Below are 16979 nucleotides of genomic sequence, written 5' to 3'. Positions count from 1 at the left end.
GCCGATAACATTCTTTACAGCCTGGAAACACAGAGACCCAGAGATGTGTATGTGTGTGTGTTAAATGTGAGGCTACAGCCAGTTAGACGATTAGCTTAACTTAGCATAAACATGCTAGAAACAGCTAGCACCTAACCAGGAAATAGTCTGGCACATAACACCCTATAATACAGCAAATCGCACAGATGAAACCAAAAGCACACAATAAGTGAGCTTGAGAGATGCTGGCAGGCAGATTTTATTATTTGGATAAAGCCGGGGTAGCACATGTTTCTGGTCATCGTGCTAAGCTAAGCTAACCATGCTGCTGGTTGTAGCCATATGTTTAATAGACAGAAATGAAAACTGCATGGTTTTTTGGGTTGGTTTTTTTGCATCTAACTCTCACAAAGAAAGCAAATACTCCCATAATGCCAAACTACGCCTTCACGGATCCAATCCAGCAATTATTACTCTTTTCTTTCCCCATTAGCTAGAAATGATGAATACTTGGCACTACTAGAAACAATGTTGTGGACTTTGATGCATCCCCAACGTTCATGCAGCCAATTGGCCTCTATTTTGTTTTTTGCTTCAACATTTTTCATTTTTCATCGTTAGCTTGAACTCAGTTGTCCTCATTGTATTACTTGACAGTGATAAGATTCCTTGTGATCAGTTACACAACAAAATAAAGTTTCAAGAGTCTGCTAATTGAGTTATATAATTTGAAATTGAGTATTTTTTGTCTTCAATTCACAGCATGCAATGAACCAACATTAGGAATATAAAGTACATATCATTTATAGTTAAATAGCTGAAACACTGGTAAGGTCATACGTGTGCATGAGGATGTACATACTGTATTTATGAAATGTATTTTGGCAGCTGTCAGAAAAAAAAGTCCCCCATCCTGCATCATTCCTGTGCTAGCTTATTCTTCCTCAGATTTTGTGAATAAAATTGGATATTCCTGTTGTAATCTTCCAAACCATTCATTTATTGTTTTCAATTTTTCAAGAATATGTTCCCTTTTTTCAAGCCACTCTCAGGCAGTTCCTCAGGATGCAGTGAAAATGCAGGACTTCTACAAAAGGATCGACATCCTGCGTGCGTGTTTCTGTCTCTCTGTGTGTCTAGTCGTCACTCTCGAAGGTCTGCAGGTAGGTTTTGAGGCTCAGGGTGCTGGTGTAGGTGAGGTTGGTGGATCGGTAGAGGTCCAGGCCAGTCAGGATCTCCACGTCTCGGACTCGGGATGTGTGAAGCTTCAGCAGGTCTTCCACCCACTGCGACTCGTCCTCGGCGTTCTGCAGAGACACGGAGCAATGAAAGTACACGTCAAGTATCACTGCAGGGTTGGAAATATTGACGATGCATGATGAATGAATGAATGCCTTAATTGTCTTTGCACGTTCACAACCAACTAAATTTGCTATCTCAAAAGAAAATTAGGTTAAATAAGGAGATAGATAAATATAGGAGATAGGAGATAGATAAATAAAATGATAGGAGGACATGTGCATATGCAGTTGTGGCACATCAGTCCGTGATGATGCAATTAAAGACTGTGTGTGAATCCAGACATTTTCTTCTAAACACATTAAATAGGTCATAAATGTATTTCTAAAAAAGGTGTCAAGAGCATTTAGATTTGAATTGTGGAGCTAGCCTTCACACACTGTGTTTCAAGATTTCTGTGTTTAGGATTTAGTGGGCGGTGATTAGCATAAACCTGCCCCTGCTGCTGTAGGTTAGGGTTAGGTAGGTTAGGTAGAGGTAGGTAGCCGAGCTAGCAGCTGAGTTAGCAGCAGAAAGCTCTCAGATGCAGCGTCCATGTTTCTGGTAGAGGTGATTGACAGATGACACTTGGTAGGGGGCGGGGCTTCAGCGTTTGGGAGCAGAGAAAGAGGCTGATTTTTACACAACTTTGAAGCCTAATTTCATATATTTGGTGATTTTTTTAATCATTCAAATTTGGCAGGGTGGTTAACAACACACTTTTCTGTGGTATGTCAAACTCAGAACACATATTTATTCTTACGTTACACAGACTTTAAGATTATTGTGGCGGTAGTAGGGGAGGGGTAAGACTCCAGTTCATGTGTGAGTAGTCCTGTCATGGAAACTCCCTTTTGAGTGTTCGCACCTTTTGAGCTAAATTATAACAAAAGGACGCTAATGCTCACAATGTGTTTGTGTTTAGCAAATGTAATGTTTATTATGTTCAACATCTGAGTTTAATATGTCATCATGCAAACATAAACAAACGCAAACATTTTTTTAATTAGCACAAACTACAAAGGACTTCCTGAGGCTGCATCGTGGACACTCCGGACTGACCATGGAGTCAGAGCATCATTCAGTACACAGATAATGGAAACAGTCCATGTTTGGCAGCGTCAATAATGAAAATTACACTTAAGTATTTCCTCTGTCTTGGACGGAGACAAGTAGCAGCCTGAACAATGCAAGAATACCGAAACTGATTATGTTCTTGTGAAATGCGCCGAAACGATTGAAGTCTCAGATTAACCTGTAATAGTTTTATGTCAGTGCTCCATGTGAAAACTCCCGTAATTACGTGACACTAATGTTGAGTCAGAGCATCAGTTGGTACGCAGACAAACGAAGCAGCCCGATTGCGGTAGGCGTGGGATGAGAATGAGATTTCGATGTTTCTCTTGGGAGCAGCAGCATTCGTCATTGCTTGTAAAGAGCATGATGGTGTATCCTGATACTGAGCAACACATGCACCTGGTTAGTGTTAATATTTAGACTCATCTGCATGTGTGGGAGAGTTCACTTCAGGACGCACAAAAAAAAACAATCTGGCCTTAACCAAATGATCCCAAAAGAAACGGAATATGATTTTAAGAAATATGAGAACGAAACCACCAAATAACAAACTAAATGAGAATTGACCCTAAACACAGAATACATGACCACTGTTACTAACAGAAAAACAAATCTGACAATGTTCAGATTGATTGAACACAGAGAACAAAGAGAGGCAGAATAAACAATACATATTCTGGGTTTATCCATCTCCACAATATTTAGACACTGCCATATTTATTTATGTGGAGAGAGGAGTCAACGTGCATCATCTGTAAATGTTAGTAGTCTTCTGTACTGTTTTGGCAATTTAGATTTCTGATCTGTCATGCTGATAAAGTTTAATTGAATTTCGAGTTGTTGTTGTTTTTTTTTTGTTTTTTTTAAATTGTACCTCTTTAATAAAATATAATAATGATCACATCATGAGTATTATGTTCAGAGCAGTCAGGATCTCCTAAACCAGGGATGTCAAACGTGCAGCCTGTGGGCCAGATCCGGCCCGTCAAGGGGTGCAATCCGGCCCACTTTCCTTTCTGTGTTCTTTTCCTTCCTTCCTTCTGTCCTTCCTTCCATCTGTCCTTCCTCTCTACCTTCCTTTTTTCATTCCTTCCTTCCTTTCTTCCTTCTGGCCTTCCTACCTTCCTTTTTTCCTTTCTTCCTTCTATCTCTCCTTCCTTCCTTTCTTCCTTTTGGCCTCCTTCCTTCCTTTCTTCCTTCTGGCCTTCCTTCCATCTGTCCTTCCTACCTTCCTTTTTTCTTTTCTTCCTTCCATCTGTCCTTCCTCCCTTTCTTCCTTCCTCCAGTTCTCCCATCTGTCCTTCTTTCTTTCCTTCCTTCTGTCTGTCCTTCCTACCTTTCTTCCCTCTTTCCTGTTGTCTGTCTGTCTTTCCTTCCTTCCTTCCTTCAATCTTTTTAATGATCCGGCCCACATGAGATCAAATTGGTCTGTATGTGGCCCTTGAATGAAAATGAGTTTGACTCCTCTGTCCTAAACTTTAACCTCTTGTAACCCTGCGTCCTTTTATGAGGACATTAGATTTTGGATTTGCTGGACCTTATGCTTCATTCTGCTTCACTTTGACCTTTAACCATTAATTCACCAGTTGTCCTTGTATTTACATGCTCTTGTGTGCCACCTAGTGGTCGAAAAAGCACAATACATTGATCAGGTACACAACCATATCAAATTCTCTGATTGAAACTTGTTTATTTATGCTTAATAATGTTTGTAGTTTGATATGCTGATACAAATTTGACTAATTTTAGCAATAGCAACAAGCTAATCAAGATGTTTGAGGATGTTGGGACTTTATTATCATTTAGTTTTACACACTGGTGAATTAATTGTGTTATACAGTTAAATAAACCCATTGTCCCCCATATGAGGTCTTTCCAGAAATGACTTCCTGTTCAAAGAAAATGCTTTTTTCAGTACTTATCTTGTCATATTAATACCAAATATCTAGGAGAGATTAAAAACAGGACTATGGTCTCAGTCTGTTTTGTATTACGCTTCCTGCAGAGAGATAAGGTAATGTTGTGGATAATTCTCCATTGTGTTGTAGCAATGAGACATTCACCGCTTACATGCAGTCTGCTGATAACTTGCTTTCATCTACGTGTGATTGGCTGTGACGAATTTCTTTTTTTCACTTAACTGAATTTCATTGGAAAGTTTGAATTGAATGATGAACCAGTTGGTGCTTAACGAAACATAATGCTGTAGCCATAATGAGTTCACTGCCTACAATGCCTGGAGTACATTAAGTGCATGTTCATGTTTATTTGTTCACTGTCAGCAAACAATAACCCAGCATATGTTCACGTTTCCTTGTTACAGAGAACACAGATGGAGTATCGGGAAGGGAGCACTTAATTAATGACTTCCACAGTATCTCAATGAACTAACGCCTGAATGATGAAAACCAGAATGGTGCACCCTAACCCACATACACACACACACACACACACACACACACACACACATATTTTAGGTTATTGTGTTTTTACTCTCTCTTAGATCCTAGTTTGATTTGAACACAAGATGAACACATTTCTATCATATGGTCTCAGTCTCTCTAGCAGCAGCAGACGGCTGTTTTCATTAAGTAGCAATCCATTATAATGTTTTAAGCTGTACTCAATGCTGTCTTTCTTCTTGTGTTTCTGTCCATCTGGTACTTATCTACACACTCCTTTTGTTTCATCAAAAGTTCTAAACCCATATTACACAACTTGCTCAGCACCCAGACAAAGTTACAGACTCGCTGATGAAGGAAGTTGAGCATGCAGCACCAAATACAGTCAAATATGTCTCTCAGGACTTGGAGCAAAGCAGAACTAAAAGTAGAAATTTGATGACTACACTGGTCTGTGTCTGTTTGATGCGTAATCGGGCAGTGATTTGCAAAAGCATGAGTTGTAACATGACGATGATAAGTCAGGACAATCTGTCTGGCACCTTGTTTTGGAGTTCTTCTGCCCCATAGTGGCCAAAACTAGACTATAACACTTTTTTTTTTTTTTTGGGGGGGGGGGGGGGTCTCTTTGTTCATTACTCGAAACACAATATAAATGTCCTGGAAAGATGCTACTTTCTGTTAATGTAATACTGTTGTATATATGACATTGGATGCCTTTGTTAAACCTGTTCATAATAAGTAAAAGTATGTAAAAAAAAAAAAAAAAAAAAAAAAAAGCTCCCTGCAAGTCTAACATCCTGCAAACTTACCTCTACTTCCTCCCACAAGAGGGCTTCTATAAGCTTTGTTGCTATGGTTGTTGCTAAGGTTATTCTATGGCTGGTTTATGACCTAAATGTGGATCAGATTCAGGCTCCAATATACCAACAGATGCATTGAGAAACTTTAATTTTGAGTAAAGAAAAACGACAACTTCTGTTTGTTTGCATAGACCCCAAAGTGTTCCTTAAGTGGCTGGGTCATCTTAATTAGACATTAAATAAAACAGCCTTTTTTAAACAGAGTCTGGACTGAGTGGTTGCATAAAGAGCCATTCAATCATGCAAACGTATTCCAGTAGTGAGTCATAATATAAATATAAATCTAAAGCTGGAAGTCAGATGTATGGCCTTTTAAGACCGATTGCTGACTTGAATGACTCATGTCAAATACATGTCAGATGACAACGATTCATGATGGAGTTTCAGAGTTCACACTGTTGAAAGGGCAAAAGATTGTGACCTTTAATGGCACTGTAGACAGTCACAGGTTCGATCATGTATTTAATATTAGCTTTCAGGGAGGATAAAGGTCACATGTAATGACACTGCTTTCCCACTATGACTCTACACTAACCTCTTTGTAGCTGTGATCTTTAGCTATTCTGTGTAACAAAATGCTAACTCATAATATCAGCCAGTATCAGCAAGTTTTTAGGTTGTATGTTTAACTATAGGGGGGGCCACCTGACAAGTCCTTAATCTCTATTACTAAAGCTATGTATACTCAGAACATCACAATCATATACACATGTAAACGCCAGGGGTAGTATCGTTAGTCATAAAAAAGACAATTATGTTACTGTTATCTTGTGCAAAAACAGTCTGAGGCCCTACTGTTCCCCTGAAACATGAATGGTATAAGCAGTTGTGGCAACGTTCCTCTCCCTCTACTCCCTAGTAGATTTATCATCATTAGTGTGGAGACAGCATAGTTCCCTGGAAGAGCTATGTATGCCCCCCCCCCCCCCGGCACCATAACTCTTAATTAAGGTCTCACAAATTGGGTGTCAGTATAAGGCCTTTCTAACTTGCTTTTAACTCCCCTGCAGGCCTCATATAAGATCCTAAGCATGTGATAAGCAGCTGAGCATTGTCTGAGAGCTGATAAAGAGACACTGTGCATAAGAAAGGGAGGTTGCACCGTTATCGCTTATAGAAGGTATGTCACTCTAGTTACGGAGGGATATATGACGGGATAATATCATTGTATGGGTGAAGAAAGGGAAAAAACTTAGAGCATAAAAGGAAGAGTTTGAGAAAGTTCAGTCTGACCCTGAGGTTTGACTCTGGCTTTTGCTCATGTTGGGGAGTAAAAGCTCTTTTTGCATCGAACTCTCCAGTGACCTCTTAAGGGCAACTCTGACACTTCTATTAATTATTTAAGTTTAGTTTTAGTTGAAGACTCCAGGCAAAAACATAGCCTAAAAGTTTCCTTGCTTGTATTTTTGGATCTTTTGCGTCTGTAAGTGTCTAAAGTGGAAAACAGAAAAGAAAATATGATTTATTTTTGGATCTTTTGCGTCTGTAAGTGTCTAAAGTGGAAAACAGAAAAGAAAATATGATTTATTTTTGGATCTTTTGCGTCTGCAAGTGTCTAAAGTGGAAAACAGAAAGGAAAATATGATTTATTTTTGGATCTTTTGCGTCTGTAAGTGTCTAAAGTGGAAAACAGAAAGGAAAATATGATTTATTTTTGGATCTTTTGCGTCTGTAAGTGTCTGAAGTGGAAAGCAGAAAAGAAAATATGATTTATTTTTGGATCTTTTGCGTCTGCAAGTGTCTGAAATGGAAAGCAGAAAGGAAAATATGATTTATTTTTGGATCTTTTGCGTCTGTAAGTGTCTAAAGTGATAAACAGAAAGGAAAATATGATTTACTTTTGGATCTTTTACAAAAATTGCCATCCACCCAACCTGGAAAAGAAAATCACAGTGGAAATTTTTAATACAAGTACCAGTACTGTACTTTATTTGGTCTGCACAGAGACGCAATAATAAAGCATAAGATTTATTACCATAAGGCTGCTGCCTCAATTCTACTTCCTTAATGAGGCTGAGAAGTGTAATTATAAGTATATTCACTGCATACTTCTGAGGAAAGCCCATTACAGTTATTTCTAGATTTGATCATCTCATGCAGCAATGTTGAATTACAGTATATTATGTAAACATGAGATGACTCAGTAAATGGAGACTGAAATAATGACAACCAAATAAAGAGGAACTGTATTATGTCATAGAGTTGGAAGAAAGTCATGTGGGAAGCAGCGTCTTTCATGTTAAAACGCTTAGACTAACACGTAGCTGTCTGCTGACATTTACACCACTGTGTATTTCAGTGTGATGACTGACTCAGTGCTTTATTTTTCCAGAGATGAGGTGTATTTTATGTTTTCTTGTTTCTACGATTTTTTAATTGTCCAGTAAATTAGCTGCATTTATATAGCACTTTTATCTAAAGTACTTTGCAATGCGTATTCACCCATTTATACTCATTTGACATGAAGGGACCTTGACATTATAGTGTTCTCACAGCCTCCAAGTCCAAGAAAACCAGCTGACTGAATGTAGCCCCACCACTGGCTAACGTTAGCAAGCCAGCATGAACTATCAAACACATTACAAAATGCATTACAGAGTTACTGCACCACACAGCAAGTGTGGTCATTCTGCTTCACTGAACTTAAAGTATGAAAGTATGGCTATTGTTGTTTTAATCAGATTCCCAGGCTCAGCATTACCCACATCTATGTTGCTAACAAACCATATCCACCTACTGCTTCCATTTAATCTTGTTTTTCAGGTGCAGGATCACAAATGTGGTCTTTAGAGTAGGAGTTGGTGTGTTATGATTTTTTTTCTTCAAGAAAATGCCTTTACAGCTGACTGAAAAAAAAACAAGCCACAAAGAACTGTGCCAGGACCTCAGCCAACTAAAACATGCAATCACAACTGTGTTTCCACTACGTGATGAAGCCTTTCTCTAAGGGATTCCACAAAGAAACTGAAAAGATAAAAGTACGTCAACAAAAGCCAGCTTTGCTATTCCAAGAAATAAGGATCCCAGGTTCTTATGAGTCCAATATACTGTAGCCAACAAATTGCTTTCAACAACAGAATAGATGGTAACCAATACAACCAATCCAACGTCTTGGATAAGGTAAAGCAAATATCTCAGAAGCCTACAATGAACACATTTCATTTCAAAGGCTACTAACTGAAATGTGAAACTGGTGGTAGTGCAAGAGGAAAAAGCCAGAGGAGACCATGAATGACTAGCTTTTTAAATACTAGATATGTCAGTGTGGACCACAGAAGTTGAAAAACCAACCAACCAACCAGCCATCTAATCCATTTCTTAAGCCTTACTTGATTGATTCATATTAACCGAGGGCCAAGCAACATTACGGGATGTTACAGGCAGGAAACATGGAGACAGGAAGTTTTCTCAGGAGGAGTTACCGGCATGGTAAAACTTCCTTGTGATTACGTTTATTCCACTGAGCACAAACAATGAGTTTCTTCCTGTCCAAATATTGGACTTGTGTGTATGTACGTCCCATGTTGTTTTGCTGCAAATTAACACCTATCTGTTCTCTTGCTTATGACTTGATGGAGTGCACAGTAGCATTTAGATATTTCCCTCAGGAGTTGGTAAAGAGTAAAAACAGAGCTAAAAGAGAGAATATTAAAAACACGATGTTGATCAGTAACTGCTGGATGTGGAAATAAAACAACAGTTTGATAACAAGTTCATTATATCAACTTAAAACATGATAATTGATATTTAAGTGTTGTTTACTACTTGTTTTTGCTGCCCCCAAGTGGCCAAAAATAAGCTACTGCAGCTTCACTTCTCTGTTTTAAACCCTACAGCATTCATAGGCTAAGCTAGTACAATACGCAACACCAACAGTGGTGCAATAAAAATCTGATCTGATCCCTCCTTAAAAACTTGTCTCATGTCCAAGTTTATGTCAGAGTTGCAATTTAATTTCTTTTTAACCCTTAAATACTGTTCAGGGTCAGATTTGACCCATTTTAACATTTTAAAGCTGTAAAGAAAACACCTTATACATTTATTGTAGGTGTATATGACCACAAATATACAAAAAATTGCATCATATATTTATTTTTGTGTAGCAGATACAGATTTTCATACAAGCAAATGTCCAAATTCAACCCTTTGCACTCCACATATTCTATAAGAGGTTCTCTCATAATAAAGTGATTGTGAAAAACACTGTTTGCTCTCTGACAGCTTCAATAAGAATGTATTCATGACTGATGGGGAATTTGTGAATGTGAATTGGTGTAGAGGTTAATTATGAGTCAGAATATGAACAGTATGTAAAAGGTTACTGTTCATTAGGCAAGATTTTTTTTAAAAGAGCATTAATTTAACTTTGAGGACATGTGAACTGGATGACATCAAACCAACCGCTTATGCAAATAATGAAGTAACCTGCTCTACCAGTTCAGCTCTTTAATAATGACTGTTGATGATTTATTATAACTGTGCCAAACATTAACCTCTACACACTTTACTCTCTAAATGCTGGAGGAAATTCCCATGACATTTAATTCTGACGTGGGTCGTGATGCTACAAGTAGGTGAAAGAATGCCATGATTACAAAAAAGACACACAAAGGATGGTTAAAGGTTGAAAGTTGCGAACAAAACCTGCCGTGCATCAAGTGTTTTTCTTTCGTAAAACACCCACACACTGTGCAAGTTTCTCACACTTATCTCAATCTTACTGTTCTGTAGCTCTTCCACAGACACAATATATGAGATGAGGCTCTATAATCTTCATCTTGATTTCAATACTTTCAGTAGCATTCAAGCAGTTGTTTCGGTAGCATACCAGCTTCTTTACTGAAACTGATGATTTGTAACATATTTGGAGAGCACAGACAAAAACATGTCGTGCTGATCGGACCGTCAGATTATAAACACTGCGTAAGAACTGCGTATCACTTCTCTGACTTATTCCCCTACTTCTTTATCACTCCTTGCAGCATTCAATCACATTAAAAAATGATTTTACTGATTTTATTCATCTTTCTGTTTCTTTCAGTTTCTCTAATTCTCTTTTGTCATAAATCCTCTCCATGTCGCCCTCTGTCTACCGTAAAGCACTTTGACCCACATTAACCTGTAAGAAAGCTGCTACGTTATAATAAAGGTTGATTGATTGACAGTTTGTAAGGGATAAAATCGCAGTCGCAGTAACTCTTCATTATTGTACATAAAAGAAATTAGAACTTTTAGAGCAGCAATAAAAATAAAGCTTTAGAAAATCTTCTCTTTCATGCTTTGCTTTCACTTACAGTCTTCCTCTCAGCTGCTTTTGTTGGCACGTTAAAACCTCTTGGCACAGCACTTGAACGTCCATGGAAACGGATTAACTTCATTAACACCCCCCCCCCTCCATATAACAGGGGTAAACCAAATATTTATTTTAGGGTATGACTCATTTCTCACCTAAGCAAAGTGAGAGTGATTAATATAAACGGTTCACTTGATGATAGAAACAAAGTGTCAGAACTGTTTTCATATTTTGTCTATAAGGTTTATGATTTTCAGGTGAGTCACCCAATATATAAAAAATATTTTCATGAGGATAGACAGGTTGAATATGGCTCAATATTGAAGAAATGTGTTGTTTTGGTTAAACGTGGCCTGTAATATTGGTCCCAGGTGGGTTTGTCTGCTGTTTCCATGGTGACACCTACTAAATAATTGATTTCTCAGGCTCTATAGCAGATAGAAATGAAATCCAAAAAGTATTTGATAGTTTAAAACCGTGGCTTTCATATTGGTTGGCCCCACTTGTATTGGCCCTATATTGGTTGGCCCATACAAGTGGGGCTAACCAATATAGGGCCCATACAAGTGGGACTAACCAATATAGGGCCAATACAAGTGGGGCCAACCAATATGGGGCCCATACAAGTGGGGCCAACCAATATGGGGCCCATACAAGTGGGCTAACCAATATAGGGCCAATACAAGTGGGGCCAACCAATATGGGGCCCATACAAGTGGGACTAACCAATATGGGGCCCATACAAGTGGAGCCAACCAATATTGGGCCCATACAAGTGGGGACCAACCAATATGGGGCCCATACAAGTGGGGCAAACCAATATAGGGCCCATACAAGTGGGGCAAACCAATATGGGGCCCATACAACTGGGGCTAACCAATATAGGGCCAATACAAGTGGGGCCAACCAATATGGGGCCCATACAAGTGGGGCCAACCAATATGGGGCCCATACAAGTGGGCTAACCAATATAGGGCCAATACAAGTGAGGCCAACCAATATAGGGCCAATACAAGTGGGGCCAACCAATATAGGGCCCATACAAATGGGACTAACCAATATAGGGCCAATACAAGTGGGGCCAACCAATATAGGGCCAATACAAGTGGGGCCAACCAATATAGGGCCCATACAAGTGGGACTAACCAATATAGGGCCAATACAAGTGGGGCCAACCAATATGGGGCCCATACAAGTGGGGGAAACCAATATAGGGCCCATACAAGTGGGCTAACCAATATAGGGCCCACACAAGTGGGCTAACCAATATAGGGCCAATACAAGTGGGGCCAACCAATATAGGGCCCATACAAGTGGGACTAACCAATATAGGGCCCATACAAGTGGGGCCAACCAATATAGGGCCCATACAAGTGGGGCCAACCAATATAGGGCCAATACAAGTGGGGCCAACCAATATAGGGCCCATAGAAGTGGGACTAACCAATATAGGGCCAATACAAGTGGGGCCAACCAATATAGGGCCCATACAAGTGGGGCCAACCAATATAGGGCCCATACAAGTGGGACTAACCAATATAGGGCCCATACAAGTGGGGCCAACCAATATAGGGCCAATACAAGTGGGGCCAACCAATATAGGGCCCATACAAGTGGGACTAACCAATATAGGGCCAATACAAGTGAGGCCAACCAATATGGGGCCCATACAAGTGGGGCCAACCAATATAGGGCCCATACAAGTGGGACTAACCAATATAGGGCCCATACAAGTGGGGCCAACCAATATAGGGCCCATACAAGTGGGGCCAACCAATATAGGGCCCATACAAGTGGGGCCAACCAATATAGGGCCAATACAAGTGGGGCCAACCAATATAGGGCCCATACAAGTGGGACTAACCAATATAGGGCCAATACAAGTGGGGCCAACCAATATAGGGCCCATACAAGTGGGGCCAACCAATATAGGGCCCATACAAGTGGGACTAACCAATATAGGGCCCATACAAGTGGGGCCAACCAATATTGGGCCCATACAAGTGGGGCCAACCAATATGGGGCTAACCAATATAGGGCCAATACAAGTGGGGCCAACCAATATAGGGCCAATACAAGTGGGGCCAACCAATATAGGGCCAATACAAGTGGGGCCAACCAATATGGGGCCCTTAGCCCATTTACATCCCTCATACAGTCAGCCCACATGGTCCCATGTTACTGAAACCATGTGGGACACCCTCTACATTGAAGAGTAGGCTTAAAACTTTCCTTTTTGATAAAGCTTATAATTAGGGCTCCAGCTCCTAGTTTATGCTGCAATAGGCTTAGACTCCCATGATGCACTGAGCTCCTCTCTTCTCCTCCTCTCTCTCTATCCATCCATCTATATCCATTAACATGCATGTACTATTAATGCATTCAATAAGCTTAACTTCTTCTTGTTGTCTGTGCTTTCTGGTCTCACAGGTAATCTGAGCTTGTAAACGTCCGGATGACAGATTCCAGTCCCAGACTTTCTATGTGCTTCTCTCTCCTCTCCTTCCTCTCTCTCCTCTCTACTCCAACCGCTCGAGGCAGATGTTCTCCCACTCGGAGTTTGGTTCTGAGGTTTCTTCCTGTTAAAAGGGAGTTTTTTCTTGCCACTGTCACCAAGTGCTGCTCATGTGTGTGTGTGGGAATCTTCTTTAAGATTAAACCTGACGAGTTCGGTTTCGACCTGCTCTACGTGTAAAGACCCTTGAGATGACTTTGTTGTGATTTGGCGCTATACAAATAAAGATTGATTGATTGATTGATTGATGTGAGACCTGCAAAACTAGCCCAGTTCAAGCCCATGCTCACTCAGTACCCACATAGCCCACATGGACACGCTGGCAGGAAAGCAGCTAAATTAACAATTATCTGGGTCAGTTCATCCAAATTACAGAAATCATTGAGCTGTAAAGTCTCTCCACAAGCATCGACATTGTGTCCCGCCACCCAACCACTCATGTAAACATGTTTTCATCCAAACGCAAAGAGCGCTTCTGGTGGAGCACATGTTTTTAATGCTTGAACGAAATCACCACACGAGCCAAACATTTATCTGACAGCTTCCCAGAACTGCTGTAAGACCATGTGAGTCTTTTCTTCTTTTTTTTGGCAGAGCTGCTGTGTTTTGCAGCACATTAGCTTCAAAAACACTTAAATATACCAGCAGTTTCCAAAAGCTCAGACCTTTGTGGTTTGCTTTTCAAGGGGATGTTTGTCTTAGTTTCTAATTTGGCTATTTTAGGAACAGCATTTATTTATTTATATCAATTTAACATTTTTCCAATTAAGACATACTCTGACCGTACTCTGCCCTGGTTTAATGTTTTTTATGTGTTCTTATGAAGTCTGCGCTGCTACATGTAGTACTGCTGTGTCTGTTTTCATGTATTTTACGTGTGTCTTTTATAGGGGTCGTTACACCTGCTCGGGACCTGCAGTTGAAAATTAACCAAAATAGCTAAACTGGAAAACGTATAGAAATGTTTATTAATGTGCACTGTCCCTGTAACTTTAAACTTTATGAGGGTCAGGGTCAAGGGTTACTTGCAGCATCAGGTTTGTTAAAATGTACATTTAGTATTTTTGTTGGTTTGAAATGACATTTGCACCATTTTTCCATTTTTTACCAAAAGTAAGTCTGAATGCTCCTGAAAATGTCAAATGGTGTAACCACAAAAGAATGATAAATATTAAGTATTTTGTCACCTACATTGTATTTAAGTGGACTTATACTAATAATGACTAAATGTGTCCTGATCTCCATGGTTACCCAGATTAAATGTAATATTTAGAACAATTGTATTCCATTAGCTTTATTTAATATAAAAGTTATAATGTAAGATCATGCCACACTAGCTGATATGATGTTAGGTAGGAAGGAAGGAAGGAAGGAAAGAAGGAAGGATGGATGTGAGATCATGCCAAACTAGTTGATATGATGTTAGGTAGGAAGGAAGGTAGGAAGGAAGGAAGGAAGGAAGGATGTAAGATCATGCCAAACTAGTTGATATGGTGTTAGGAAGGAAGGAAGGCAGGAAGGAAGGAAGGAAGGATGTAAGATCATGCCAAATTAGTTGATATGATGTTAGGTAGGAAGGAAGGAAGGAAGGAAGGAAGGAAGGATGTAAGATCATGCCAAACTAGTTGATATGATGTTAGGTAGGAAGGAAGGAAGGAAGGATGGATGTGAGATCATGCCAAACTAGTTGATATGGTGTTAGGTAGGAAGGAAGGAAGGAAGGAAGGAAGGAAGGATATAAGATCATGCCAAACTAGTTGATATGGTGTTAGGTAGGAAGGAAGGAAGGAAGGAAGGAAGGAAGGAAGGAAGGAAGGATGTAAGATCATGCCAAACTAGTTGATATGGTGTTAGGTAGGAAGGAAGGAAGGAAGGAAGGAAGGAAGGGAGGAAGGAAGGATGGATGTAAGATCATGCCAAACTAGTTGATATGGTGTTAGGTAGGAAGGAAGGAAGGAAGGAAGGAAGGAAGGAAGGAAGGAAGGAAGGAAGGATATAAGATCATGCCAAACTAGTTGATATGGTGTTAGGAAGGAAGGAAGGAAGGAAGGAAGGAAGGAAGGAAGGAAGGAAGGATATAAGATCATGCCAAACTAGCTGATATGGTGTTAGGTAGGAAGGAAGGAAGGAAAGGAAGGAAGGAAGGAAGGAAGGAAGGAAGGAAGGAAGGAAGGAAGGAAGGAAGGAAGGAAGGAAGGAAGGAAGGAAGGAAGGAAGGTGTTTTATTGACTATTTACTGTTTTTAAGCAAGTTGAATTATTTGGTACAAAGTTTTTATGGTTACACCACTTAGACATTTTTGCCATAATCCTCTAATATATTCTCTCAAAATGGATTACAAGCAGAAATGTGATGCTGGGTCCACAAAAAAAAAAGAATGTGTGCAAATGTTAACACACAATAAAAACGAATTGACCCATTAATATATAACAATACATTTGGGTTTTAGGCGCAGTCTTTGGACAATTGGCTTCTCAATTGATTTTTTTATTGCAGTTTTCTGACAGAAGGCCTCTCAACAAGTCAGCAGTTTGTAAGGCTGGGATAGAGATGCATGATGGGCCAGTTGTGTAACACAGCCAAGTGTGGTCAAATACACATCTGCTGGAGCTGGAAGGCAGACAGAGGAGGAGCGGACAGCTGTTCAGGGCCAGCTGGACAGAACAGAGCGTGCCTTTTCCACGCTGTCACTGTTATTATCCTGTCCAACAGAGGCGATTCTGGGTCATGCAGTAGAAACACTCAAGCAGTGCCTGTAACTATGAATTAATATTAATATCAGGCAGCAGCTCACACGTGGTTCACATCTGAATCGATCAGTCAACAACTGATTAATTCACTTGAGGCTATTTGAGCTACAAGAGGCCTAAACTAAGCTCTAAAATTGATGAATTTGAGCATAAACCAGCAAAACAGCAGCTAAAGCAATGTAGACTTTACAGTGAATGTTTTATTATGTATGCAGAAGATTTAACTACTGCGACATCAATGCCATTTAAATTACATCACTGCATCATTACATCATTACCTGCATGACTTTTGTCACTGGTTTGACAGACAATCAGTGATTTTCTGTGTAGAGCTCAATAAAACCCCCCCCCCCCCCCCCCCCCCCCCCCCCCCCCCCCCCCCCCCCCCCCCCCCCCCCCCCCCCCCCCCCCCCCCCCCCCCCCCCCCCCCCCCCCCCCCCCCCCCCCCCCCCCCCCCCCCCCCCCCCCCCCCCCCCCCCCCCCCCCCCCCCCCCCCCCCCCCCCCCCCCCCCCCCCCCCCACCCCCACCCCCCCCCCCCCGCCCCCCCCCCCCCCCCCCCCCCCCCCCCCCCCCCCCCCCCCCCCCCCCCCCCCCCCCCCCCCCCCCCCCCCCCCCCCCCCCCCCCCCCCCCCCCCCCCCCCCCCCCCCCCCCCCCCCCCCCCCCCCCCCCCCCCCCCCCCCCCCCCCCCCCCCCCCCCCCCCCCCCCCCCCCCCCCCCCCCCCCCCCCCCACCCCCCCCCCCCCCCCCCCCCCCCCCCCCCCCCCCCCCCCCCCCCCCCCCCCCCCCCCCACCCCCCCCCCCCCCCCCCCCCCCCCCCCCC

The 16979-nt window shown here is 41.5% G+C and overlaps 1 protein-coding gene across 1 annotated transcript in view; it reads left to right on the top strand.

Moving 5' to 3' along the window:
• The first annotated feature begins 15964 nt into the window (after positions 1–15964).
• Positions 15965–16979, top strand: part of LOC128374592 (venom phosphodiesterase 2) — a 64461-nt gene continuing 63446 nt past the window's right edge. Inside the window, 1 exon segment of the mRNA XM_053334837.1 lies at positions 15965–16162. Within this exon segment, the coding sequence (XP_053190812.1) occupies positions 15965–16162 (198 nt within the window).

This window comes from Scomber japonicus, chromosome 15, assembly GCF_027409825.1.
Source record: "Scomber japonicus isolate fScoJap1 chromosome 15, fScoJap1.pri, whole genome shotgun sequence".
NCBI lineage: Eukaryota > Metazoa > Chordata > Actinopteri > Scombriformes > Scombridae > Scomber > Scomber japonicus.
The sequence above is the reverse complement of the archived record's forward strand: the minus strand, read 5'-3'. Positions and strand labels throughout refer to the sequence as shown.